The following is a 13,457-nucleotide window of genomic DNA, read 5'->3' as shown; positions in this document are numbered from 1 at the left end:
AGCCCCCCCCCCCAAAATAAAGAAATGGATACAAAAGGATACAAGGGCTCAAAACAAGCAAGAACTGAATGTATGCTAATTTAATGGTCTCTGATTGGTTTGATTTGAAATGTAACTGGAAAGCAGAGGTAGAATATGTCTGTGTCCACATCTAAACCAGGTGTTCTTGGTCCAAGGTGGTATTTTACAAAGCAGGATCTTTAAATAGCCATAATTCAAAACATAACAGGCTTAATTCACATAATCTAGAGAGAATTCTTCTTTGTTAAAGGACTTTTATGACCATTTCCCATTCTCTTTTTCTCTTGCAATTAAATACAATCTAATAAAGGCATTGCTCTACCAAACAAAAAAAACAAACTCTGGAATACCAAGCTTAAGCCAACTGCAGAGTCCACATACACACACATGCGCACAGAGTTGATTTGTTCAGTTTGTTATTTATTTTACTGCCATTTCAACACAGGACATCTGTCAATTGACCAACACATTCACTGGGTTAGACTGAAGATGGCACTTTCGTATGCTGGGTTAATAATACACATCATAAACTTAACATTTCATCATCAATGCCCACCAATTATGGTGCTGTATTTTCAAGGATAAGACAATTCAATTTTTTTTTTTTGTATTTCATCAACCTTACATTACATGATTGTTACAGAGGTCAATGGCACATGGCAAGAGTGTGAAAGCAGCAGGATAGACATGTATTTGCATGTTTATCTGCGGCTGGTGCTGCCAGATTTTCTCTTTCCTGCAAGAAGGTGTTTGGGTTTCAGGTTGAATACGTGTCTGTCTGACTCGCCCTTCTTGCCCTGTCTGTTCATTCCCTTCTGAGAGTTCTTCATCATAGTTTTTGCTTTCTTCGCCATCTGGACAGAGAAAGAAAGAGCACAACAAAGACAATTAAAGAAAACAGTGAGTTAATGCCATGTTGACAAACAACTGTATCACGTTATTTTAAGTAGGTAAGAGACCACATCACAGGTCAAACATTTTCATGTTTTCTTCTGAATTATGATGCAATATGTGGTTGATGACTTTTGAGCTGAAGCTGAACAAATTAAAAAAGTTGAACAATTAATCAAGCCAAAAACTGCTTTCTGAGCTTTACTGCGTTCTCTGGAATTTAAAAACGTATCACACTTTTTATTGTGACTAGAGTTGCAACAGTATGAGATTTTTATGGGATTATAAGCACCTTAGGAAATATTGAGGTATTAGGGTTATAATGGTATTTCACAGATCTACACAAAAGGTTTTTGTTTAACAAACTATTGTAGTTGAAACATGGAACTATTTTTAATGACAGTTATGTATAAAATTCTGTACACCTCCTGTTTATGCAAACAGGAGCCAAAGTATTTTCTTTCAATTAGAAGGAGGAAAAAACTGAATCTTTAAATAAAAATTAAAGCCTCTTTAAAAAGAAAATACTTTGGCTTTGTAAACATAAATTAAATTTTTTTCTGAGATCTATTTTAACATTTCAAGCTAGGTTATGAGATTAGTTATGAGATCTTTCACATCGAGCCTGATTTAAAGTGATGAAAAATATGCATGTCAATTTAAAAAAATGAAAATTAGCACCGGCGTGCCTATGCGTTTGGAAGACTCAGCCCTTCACTGGTGCTTACCGTATGGATGAGCATGAGGTAACCGAGGTTTTAAACTCTAAATTTCACACATTTTTGTTAGGGAGACAGTTATTAACGAGACACCTACTCTGATTTGCACAGAGGGATGTGTTCTCATAGATGGGAGAACAAGCTTGAGGTTTTACCTCCTTTAGCTGCCACTTTACGTCCACATTGTTTGCAAATTGGATTCCCATCCTCATGTCTGTTTTGTGGGTATCAGTAGTTGTCCCACACTGCTGATTTTAGTTTAGATTTTAGGAGGACTGAGACTGGTTAAATCTGTTGCTGTGTGCTTCACGGCATCAGTGGCCGAGGGGCCGCCTAGGCTGAGAGGCGCTGCGCATGCGTGGGTGAGATTCTCAGCTGGATTGCCCCCCCACACCTCTTAGTACTGTTAATAAGCAAACACCCACCGCATGATATCAATGCATTTTAATACCATGGTAAACTGTGAAACCGGTTACCGCTGCAACCCTAATAGTGACTGGCAGAGTCTACCATGTCTTGAAAGAGCAGGTCCGTTTGAAAGGCTTTTGCTTTTTGAAGTGCTTCCATTTAAATTTTTTTTTTTGGACAAGGACAATGTCATGTTGCCAAACATCAATAATTAGTCGCCTGCGTGAGTGAGTCAAGTCAACAAGTGTGTCGCCAATGGAGATTTTTGCCAACTGAAACGTGTTCACAGTCCAAAAAGTCCTAAAGTTTGAAAGGTGATGTCAGCAGTACCTTGCCATCTCTAATTCCAGATTGGTCACGTGGCGGCCTTGATGCACTCTGACTGCGTGTGCGTGAAGTGGGTGGAGCCGATGCTTCCCTCTTTCTTTTTCTGACAAGTGAGCGTGACCTCTGTGCCTGCTGGACATAGTGACTCTATAGAGAACAAAGGGCAGAAGTTAAGACTTAAACAATAAAATAAGCACATGCAAAAACAGCATCGTCTACCACACAAGAATTATTCACTCATACAGGCTGCAAAAACACACACACACACACACACACACACACACACACACACACACACACACACACACACACACACAGAGGAGATGGAATGTGATTACCTCGTCCTTGTCTGCCATGTCTAAACCGAGTTCCCCCATTTCCTTCTCCAATGTCGTCCTCTCCACCTGCACACAGCATCACCAAATATCACAAGCAGTGCACATCAAACACCATGTAGACACAATTCATTTTGAACTGACAAATCTTTTCAATTCACAAGTAATTGAGTCAAAAGCATTTTAGTGTAAATGAATATACTCAATATATAAACAGTAATATGATATGGCAATTCAGACTTTAAAGTATTTTTAGGAAATGCAGTTTACAGAATTTGTTTTAGACATAAAACAAAGCAAAATCGAAATTTCTATATGTTTATTCATATAAAATTGTGCAAAAATGCATTATATTTAATGCCCGTTTGAGATGCCCATAAGCAGGAACCTAGCCTCTAATTACTTCCCAGGTCATAAACCAATAACATTCTTACGGTGACTGTACTTCTAAATTTCAAATGAAGAGAGGTTCTCTTCACCTGTGAGGCAAAAGTTATAGTTTCAAGGAACATAGCCAAGCTGGACCACAGGTATTTATAAGTTTATAAGTGGACAATAATTATTTATTTTTATAGACATATGGTTGAAAATAAAAAGTACCCCAATTTGTCTTGTTTGTAATATCTAATTGCAACTCAGATCTCATTTTTGTGATTGTTTTTATTTTCATCACCATTAAAAATCCCAATCTGAGTCATTAATTATTATTATTATTTTAAATCACTTAATATAGCTGTCCTTTGTTTTGTTTGCTTACATACGTTTTAGCGTCTCCTTAATCCATAAAAAAAATCACTTTACAGACAGAGCTTCCCTAGAATCTCAGATAAGCTCACACACTATATTCTTTCAATTACCTGGAGATAGTGTGAAGCGGAATAATGATTTTGGTCCGGATGCCCCTAAGGTTAATAACAGCTGCCCTAAAGAAATAGTGTTCTACACAAACTGGAATGAGCAGACAGACCTTCCTTGCAGTGCGGGGTAACCGTGGTCCATGCACATCTTTTTCTTTCGACTCCAGGATCTTCAGCTTCCTTTTCTCTCGAATCTGACTGGCCAGCTTTCGAATTTCCTGCATCTCCTCATCTTCACTTTCTTCATCCGAGTCATATTCACCTGCTTGCTCCCGGAGCTCCTCCTCCTTCTCCAGCTCAGTCAATCTCTGTATGGAGCGTTAGCATGTTTACACTTAAGAAATGTAAAGATTAAGTTTAGAGTTTTATGCAGAACTTTTTGAGCAAAGATGGTCACATAAGAGAAAATAATCATGTTCTGAAAGAGAATATTTTTTGAGAGGACCACAGCGCACAGCTAATGCCTTTACCAACATCCTGGTTACATCCAAAACTTGAAAACCTGCTCAACAGTACTCTCCACACCCAAAACTCATACACTTAATTTAAAACGCTAGAACATTTGTACCAGGCTCCAGTATTTTCGTTCATTAGCGGTGCACTCAAATCACTTTCTCTAACATTTTAGCACAAAATGAATCATTATTCGTGGAGTTCAACATACCAAAACATCAATTGCACCAATCCTGTGCACTTAATGATATAGATCGCATCATTAAAATACTGTTCAACTGATACTCACCTTCATTATATCAGGATCGATGTAATCAGCAATGTTGTGTCCTTCCCAGATCTCAGGAATCTTATCACTCTTCTCATCAGCATTCATCAAGTCCCAGTATTCTGCACACATAGACAAGAGGGGTTTTGGATGTAGCCACAGTAGTACATTCAATTTAAACTCACTGTTGTAGAGAGTGTTGTAGTTTCATGCTGTAAAAACAAAACCCTCTTATTCATAGCGTAAACATCTGTGATCATGTAAGTACTGTCTATGTCCTGTGTGCGCACAAGTATACTTAAACATTTACTCTGTAGGTCAAGTGTGTAGTCGTCTCCAAGTTCTAACTCCAGGTCTCGCTCCAGTTTACGCTTGGGAGAATCAACCTCCATTGCCTTCCTGCGAAGCAATGCCCCCTCTGGGATAAATGGAGGTCTTTCCTAGACAAATAAATTTTAAAGTCAGTAATACTTCCACTCTATTTATTTAACTTGTTTCAGTCAAGTCAAATAAAAAGAACTGCAGACCTGGGGAGCAAAATAACTTGCTTATTTCTTTAGCAACCTACACAGTTAAGTATTTGGTCAGGATTTTTTCCCCTTTGTATACCACAACACTGGATTTAAAATAAAGCAAAATGTGAAAATTACACTTTCAGCTTTAGAGAATCAGAACATTAATTCACCAGAAATATTACAATAACCATTTAAATATTGCAGCCCTTTTCAAAGATTTTTTCCAAAATAATTGGAAAAAGACTAAAATAGTTTAATGTGCAGATGTGATGTTTCTTCATGATTGCATGATTTCATGATTTAGAAGATAAATAGTATGGTATATAACATTTGACAGCTGTTAATGGGAACTCTTAATACGAAGTCTAAAGAGGTGTCGATGCAAGTAAATGAGGCCATCTTTAAAGGAGGCTGAAATAAGACACCTATCAGAGAAAAATCTGAATTTTAGAAGTGGCCAAACCAACTATTCTGTACATTTATAAAAGGAGGAATGCACTGGTGAGCTCAGCAACGCCAACAGTCATGGACGTCCACAGAAATATCTTCTGTGAAGACCACAGAAGTAGATAACTGCAGTATTCTTTTCTTGGTGAAGAAAAACCCTTAACAAGTCAAGAACACTCAAGGAGTTCACATAGGGTGTAAAATAAGCAATGCAATATTCAAATCAATAATAACACTCAAAGAACAAAGACAGATTAGACTGAAAGAAAATACCTTGTGTGCCCAGTTCTGAAATAAGATTCATTGGACAGTTCAAACCAATATTAACTAGGAGCATAAAGAAAGAAAAAAACAGTTAAGATCATGTGAGTTCAAGTCAAGTGTCCATACCTTGTTATCTCTCTTGTTTGGCACAGCAAGGTGGAGTCTATTCAGGACATCATGGACCTTTTTCCCCTTCATCTTTGTATCCACACGATGAGCCAGCAGCTTATCACATGCCTGAAAAACACAAACACTTTTTAAAAAAAGGAAAAGCATCAATAAATGACAAGTAATTTCTGATGTTTATGAAGTAACTGATTATACCCTAAGCTATCCAAGTTGCAACCTAAGTTTAATGCTATTTTGTCTGTGTTCTTTTGTTATTGGTTATGGTTTGAGATTATATATATATATATATATATATATATATATATATATATATATATATATATATATATATATATATTAGGCTATTGTAATAACTATAACTGCATACCACCTTTTTTTTTTATTATTAAATACTAGTTTCACTTCAGTCACACACAGTCAAGAATCTCACCTCTGTTTTGACCTGCATGACTCCCTCCTCTGTCAGTGTGCTGGTCTCAATCACTGGAACTCCCTCAGCTAAGATATCTGCAAAGAGTTTCTACACAGACACATACACATCCCCATCACCGATATAGACATTACAATTAGGCGCTGCACAATATCCGATTCAAAGTTGAGGCGACTCATCACTGATGAAATTATGAAATGAAAGAAACCACAGGAGAAGGGAATGTTTGGCAACAAGTTACAATATGTATATTAACATATACATTATGACATCTTGGGCTGTGTATTGGCAAGAAGCTCATAATAAGATTCAATATATTAGTTACTATTGCAATGTATTGAAAAGGCGATATTGCAGCTTTTTTAAAATCAAGTTTTATGCAAAATGAAAACATTGTCAGAGTACAACCTTGCTACATAGAAGTCAGAGCCACACACCACAACACAAAATGAACCACTGCCTACCACATATCTTTGCATGTAAACTGTTAAAGCTAAACACTGTTTAAGAATCAAAACAGTTTTGCAAAACATAATATCGCGATCCTCAAGTGTATCAATATTTGTCTTCTCTAAAGCGTCCATGTTACTGTCAGTCAGATGATCAGCAATAGTCTACATCAAGAATAATTGGCAGAGTAGTAAAGTAGAAAAGTCAACTGTTAAACTTAGGTAAGAAACATTTTAACTTGACAGATATTATTTGAATAAAATTCTGCCAAATTAATTATTTTTAAACCCTAAAATATTTTATTATTTTATATTATTGTTTATTATTTATTATTATTTAGTGTAACAGTACAGCAATCGAAAACTCACCTGGTTCTCCTCTGACAGCTCACTGATCTTTTTCACATCACACTTATTGGCAACTATAATCAGAGGCTGCAGAGTACACACAGATGCACAAATTAGAAGAAAAAAAAAACACAAAACAAAAACAAAAAGAAAAACAAATATATAGGGACTTGTATCAGTGTGTGAGAAAACAAAACAGAGAGTCTGACCTTATTAGCAAACAGGGGTCTAATGTTGTTGAACAGTTCAAACTGCTGTAAGAGTGTGTGTCCACACTGCTCAGAGGCATCCATCACATACAGCACAGCAGCCCGCAGGTGAGCCAGCGCAGTGATAGCCTGCATCTCAATTGTGTTGCGGTCTTCCAGAGGGTGGTCCAAGATACCTGGTGTGTCCACTACCTGCACACAGTGAAGACAAGCATCTAGACTTTTCTCTGTCTGGGAACCATCTCCGCTAGGTGTCCGAACACCTCAATCATTTGCTGTTTTCAAACACAGAGCGAATACTCCTTTATAAGCACACTTTTTCCAGAGCACTTGAATAGTCATCACACACACTGCATAAAATCCAAGTAAAAGAAAAGTTAACTTTTTATGCAGTCAGAACAGTGAGATCTGAATACTACAATATGCAACACTGCTATCTAGTAGTCAGGGTTAAAACCCACCAGTCTTTGCTTGTAAACTATTAATTAAAAACAATTTCATATGTTATAGCTCATTTTTCCCTTAATGTAGCAATTAGTTTTAAGAGATAACACTAGTAAAGTAAAAACATACTGTCAGTGAGTTACACTCCCATTCATTGTTTTGACTGCAGCTGCCCATGGTTATATCATATCCTGGATACCATGCTTTAGTATGAGTTTTGTACAACACAATTTAATTCCACATTCCAATCAGCAATCACCAAATAACCTTCTAACCTGCTTCCAGCTTAAGGCAGGGGGGGTTAAACTTTCATGCCAAGACCTGCCTCAATCATCTGTGTTGTCAGCCACAGGACTGGATTTCCATTTTGACAAAATTGAAGCTTAGCAAGCATCTTTACACTCTCTCCATCCCTTAAGATGATCTGAAGCAGGGACAGCTCAGCATGCAGCAAAAGTGGCAATTTACACAAACATGTGCTTCAAACTTGTCTGCATGCATAAGATTTCAATTATGTGTCACTTCAGTCTACGCACGCACAACACCATGCACTTCTCATGGGCAAATACAAGCGCTTTGGAATATGCACACTGTATGCTCTATAAAATTGCGTGCAATCTGACATCCACACCATGACTGTTCGGAACAAATACACATACAGTGGGGCCAAAAAGTATTTAGTCAGCCACAGATTGTGCAAGTTCTCCTACTTAGAAAGATGAGAAGTCTCATCAGATCAGAGAGCAGTCAAAATGAGGGGAAAAAAAAGATGAGATGAGATCTTGCGTGGGGCCCCAGATCGAGGGAGATTATCAATGGTCTTGTATGTTTTCCATTTTCTTACAATTGCTCAAACAGTTGATTTATTCACATCAACCTGTTTGCCTATTGTAGATTCACTCTTCTCAGCCTGGTGCAGGTCTACAATTTTCTTCCTGGTGTCCTTCGACAGCTCTTTGGTCTTGGCCATGGTTAAGTTTGGAGTCTGACTGTTTGAGGCTGTGGAGAGGTGTCTTTTATACAGGTCACGAGGTCAAACAGGTGCCATTAATAAAGGTAAGGAGTGGAGGACAGACGAACTTCCTAAAAGTTGTTGTTACAGGTCTGTGAGAGCCAGAAATCTTGCTTGTTTATGGGTAACCAAATACTTATTTTCCACCATAATTTACAAAAAGAAATCTTTTAAAATCCTACACATTTTTCCTACAAAGATTTCCTGGATTTTTTCTCATTTTGTCTCTCATAGTTGAAGTGTACCTATGACGAAAATTAGGAGTAGGAGAACTCGCACAATCAGTGGCTGACTACTTTTTGGCCCCACTGTACATGCCCAAAACACAAAATATCATCAACCCTTTCAAAACTATTTGGGGAAAAAAGCAATGTTAATCTACAAATCTATATATATAAAAAATTAATAATTATTGACTAACATTTGAAAGATAATGCAACTTGTTATAGGGCTGGGCAATATGGACAAAAATCATATCTTGATATATTTTAGCTGAATGGCAATATGTAATACATTATATACTAGAGATTAATTTAATTTTGTTATAATTTTAAGTCAGTAGGCCTATAAAAATGCTTTTGTTTTCCAAAAAAAGTGGGTATTCTTCGTTTTGGAAAAAATTATATTTATGAAATAAGTAACACATATTAAACTGATATAACTTCTTGTAAATGCATACAGTTAACTTTAACTGCTTAATTCCAGCTTTGAGAAATATAACAATACAGAAGTTAACGTTAATTTGTTAAAATATGCACTAACCAACTGACAGATAAAGTTGATGCCCAAAGCACTGCATCCTGACCATATATCAGTCATCAAGGCAAAATGTTTTACTCTCACGAGCCGGTTGGGAAGGGTCTGTCTGACTTGAATGTACGTGTTAGGCACGTGCAAAGAAATAGCGACTGAGCAGTTGGTATTGTGGGTCAAGAGTAAGGCTGGTCAATATACTGACAGAGTAGGCTATATTGTTCACATAGATATTTGATTGCTCAAGTCTAAATAATGTACAGCGCCCTTTTCTGCTCTATCGCAACTTGTCGCTGATTTATGTTATTCTGTGCCATCAAGTGATGCGTCTTGGGAGTATTATTACTCCACAGCGACAGCATAACTGAGTACAACCTACTCAAAATACAAATTCATGAACTATTACTTTAAACTTAAAAGACCCTGAAAGCAACATGTTGTAGCATTTCTACCTTGAAACAGCTTCAGAATCAAGTTGATTCTCCACTGACTCCAATTTACTCGGTCATTCTCACTCTGGGACAAAACACAGCTACCATGGTCCTTTGGTAAAGTTTGGGACCTCTCTCCAGAACTGCTCAACATGAGTCATACTCATGTAAAATCCTGTAATACTACTCTACAGCCTCAGTCCACATGCTTCTTTTAGTGATGGCTCTGTATCTGTCTTGTCCATAAATGCATATGTAAAGCTTGTCGTTTAGAGACAGCACAAAATGTGATTTGCTGCTTTACTTTGAATTACAGTAAATTAACTATCCAAGTGTTGCCCAGAAGCAAAACACCACACAATATGGTGAAGTTATCTTTTAGATAGCCAAGTAGTTCATTCTCAACTAAAGGGAAACAGGAGAAAGTTGAAATAACTTTCCAGGACATTTTACTTTCTCCTCTCACTTTCCATGACTGGAAAATTTATCAACTGTTTTTCTTTTCCAGGATGTGTGGAAACTCAGTCGATATGGTGTTTGAAATCAATACAGTAATGCAAGACCTATCATCATGATACACGATTTTATCAATTTTTTCTTACACCCCAATTAGGTACATCATTTTATGAAGCAACATAACACTCACCTGCCAGCGCAGATATTTGTAGTCCATGTGACCCACAAAGAGAGATTTAGTGGTGAAGGCATATGGCTGTACCTCCACATCTGCACGGGTCACCTGTGTGCAAAAGCCCTCATTTGTAAGAAATTTTTTATCTGGAGCACTGGTTAACTATATAACACATTACTTCCATATTCACGCACACATACCTTCATGTTTTAAAATAGATAAACGTTAGGACACAAAATGAAAACCTCTGGCTTTTGTAACACTAAAACATGGACATTTAATCTTCATTTAAACAAAATGGTCTCATTTTCCTCAAGCACCATCTGATACGATAAAGAATTCCTAGTGATTCTAGATTCTATGTTGCAGAGTCTAGGTGATCTCTGAAAAACATTTAGTCTTGCTCTGATGTTTTTTGACAGCAATGGTTTCCGCCTTTCACACCTCCCAATTAAATCAAATGTGTGTCTCTTTCTCATGGAAGATGCTGTACTTCGACTTGAGCTGTAGCAATAGCTACTTGTACATTCAGTGATGACATTTTAGGACTGTTTGAGACTTCTTAACCAAATCAAACTTATTTGTATAGCACTTTTAACAACTGGCACGACAAGAGATCAACAAAATAAAAAGACATGAAAACTTGAGACCCCCAGTGAGCAAGCCAAATGTGACAGTGGCAAGGAAAAACTCCCTCAAAGTTGAAGGAAGAAACCTTGGAACCCATCCTCTTCATCAGAACCATTTATGAATTGATAAAAGTCATCAAACCACCGCATAAAGACATTTTGTGGTCTGCTGTTGGACTGAACTGGCTAGAATGGCCTAACATGGTCATGTTAGCAGCTGATGCACTCGTAAATTATTTTGCAGAACGTGGAAAGGCTAATTTCAACATGTTCTGAGATCTTTTTTCTGAAGGCATCAGAAAGCTCTTTGGATCTCACCATGGTAATAACACTCACTTTACCAATCAAGAATGTTTTTTTTTTTTTACATAACACCGGCTCCTCCAAAATTCCCTCTAATGATTTTCTAATAATCTGCAGCTAATGTGCTGCACCTGTTTCTAATTTCAGGCATTCAAAGTATGAATAAATGCAGACATGTCTTTTTCTCACAGAAAGTTATATTAATTACATTTGACAAATGACACACCTTGTTGATGAAGCTGGATTTGCCGACATTTGGGTATCCACAGAGCAACAGTGTTCTGGTGTTTGGATCAATGGTAGGCAGACGTGACAGATGCTGGCGAACTGATTAAACAAGAAGCACAAAACTCTCATATCATCAAAAATACCATTACTGATACTCTACTCACAGGAGAGAGACATTAGACTGTCTTCTGTTAGCCAGTCTACTTTGATCATGTGTTTACCTTGCTCCAGGTATTCCAGACTCTGTTTCTGTCTTTTTAAGATGGTACACATGCGTCCAAGTGCTGCTCTCTTGAGCTGCTTACAGCGATATAAAGAGTCCCCATACTTCATCAGGCGCACATAGTCTTTAGCCACACTACATAAACACACAAAGGTATACAGATATAAAAAGGCATACAGATAAACATCCCACATTATGCATGGATGACTACAAAATCATTATATAATATTATATAACAATATCACTGCATTATTATTCTTCAACTAGATTCTTACTTATCAATTAAGTTCTTGGCAATGTTGATCTGACCCAGAGCAAGTTTGTAATGATCCTTGTCATACAACACATTCATTAGATCAGCATAGAATGGATGAATATCCTAAAGGAAAAAAACAAATGACAAAACTTAATACCAAATTGAACAACTGCCAGTAAAAACAAAACACATTTAACTGTGTAACTTACATCCAACTTAGGGAAGTCTGCAAGGATCTGTGTGAGACGATCATGGTAGTTCTGCTGTGTAAACTTGACTTTGCGCATGTAGAAATGACGGATGCGGTGGATCTGATAGTGCTTATGGACCACGGTGGGGGTTTTGCGTTGTGTTTTGGACAGCGTCAGGTCTATGAAGTCCTGCCAAAACAAACAGAAGAAAGTACAGTAAAGTCTGATAAGGGCAGATCTCAATAATAGACAAAGATATATTGTCATGTATCGCTGTTGCCATTGCAGTCCGTCTTATACCTGTATAACTGTACTTTGCAGCTTGGAATAAAATAAATAAAATAAAAAATAAAAAAAAAAATAAAAAAAAAATCAAGCAGACCCTGATGTACAGCTTACTCAATAACTGAGAAGGCCATGCCATCCTACCCACCTACTACAAGTTACTACTTTACTGTAGACCTATTTAGGTTCTAGTTTTCCTAAAGCATCTTAGTGTCAATATCAATGTATTTAATGTACTGCTCGCTCGATCTTTAGGATCATTTTTCCACCAAGAACCAATCGGGAACCCAACCCAATAATTTTCCATGCAAACGTTTTACCTAAATCATTCAAATCCGCATTTTATTTATGATAAAACAAATACAACCTCACGAGACACCTTCACAGAATGGTGAGTCTAACACATTCAACGACACGTCTCGAGCTCTATTGGTTCGGTTGTAGCTGCAGTTCTCGCTAGCTAGCTAGCTCTTTAACTTAGCCAAGTTACTGACACACGTGTCCCCAGCGGACACGATTACAGAACGGTAGCTAACCACATTAAGACAACACATACACACATAAATACATATAAAACACACAAAATCAAGAGTCAAAACACGAACATGTACCTTGGCAGTGGGGACCACCATAATCTTTTTAAAGTTGTAGAGTGCCATGTTTCACCGCTTCTGTACTCCGCTCCTCGGCACCGGAAAGGACCGAGTCTTGCTAACCACGCGGCAAAGCGTCCGAAACGCATGCGCAAAACAGCACGCACGCTACCTCACTCACACGCATGCTCACACTGCCATAATGTGGCCGAATACAAATAACTGGTTCATACGTTAAATATTTTATAATGAAAGATTTTCTTTTATCATATTTATTTAAGATTATCTCCAGTCATTGATATATATTTGGTTATACATTGATATATATATATATATATATATGCATATGCGTATGCGTATCAATGTATAACCAAATATATATAGAAATATATATGGTCAGATTTATGA

The 13,457-nt window shown here is 37.2% G+C and overlaps 1 protein-coding gene across 1 annotated transcript; it reads right to left on the bottom strand.

Annotated features, from left to right (window-relative positions):
* Nucleotides 1–420: 420 nt before the first annotated feature.
* Nucleotides 421–13,163, bottom strand: gtpbp4 (GTP binding protein 4). The gene is made up of 16 exons (XM_072669116.1): nt 13,068–13,163; nt 12,190–12,360; nt 12,000–12,103; nt 11,723–11,859; nt 11,500–11,600; nt 10,357–10,449; nt 7,071–7,262; nt 6,883–6,948; nt 6,065–6,154; nt 5,632–5,742; nt 4,590–4,719; nt 4,301–4,401; nt 3,669–3,866; nt 2,705–2,770; nt 2,370–2,513; nt 421–875 (listed from the first exon to the last, which is right to left on the bottom strand). Exons 1-16 carry the CDS (start codon nt 13,113–13,115, stop codon nt 723–725), a joined length of 1,905 nt encoding a protein of 634 aa, XP_072525217.1. The 5' UTR covers nt 13,116–13,163; the 3' UTR covers nt 421–722.
* Between the last annotated feature and the right edge of the window lie 294 nt (nt 13,164–13,457).

This window comes from Salminus brasiliensis, chromosome 23 (genome assembly GCF_030463535.1).
Source record: "Salminus brasiliensis chromosome 23, fSalBra1.hap2, whole genome shotgun sequence".
Taxonomy (NCBI): Eukaryota; Metazoa; Chordata; class Actinopteri; order Characiformes; family Bryconidae; genus Salminus; species Salminus brasiliensis.
The sequence above is the reverse complement of the archived record's forward strand: the minus strand, read 5'-3'. Positions and strand labels throughout refer to the sequence as shown.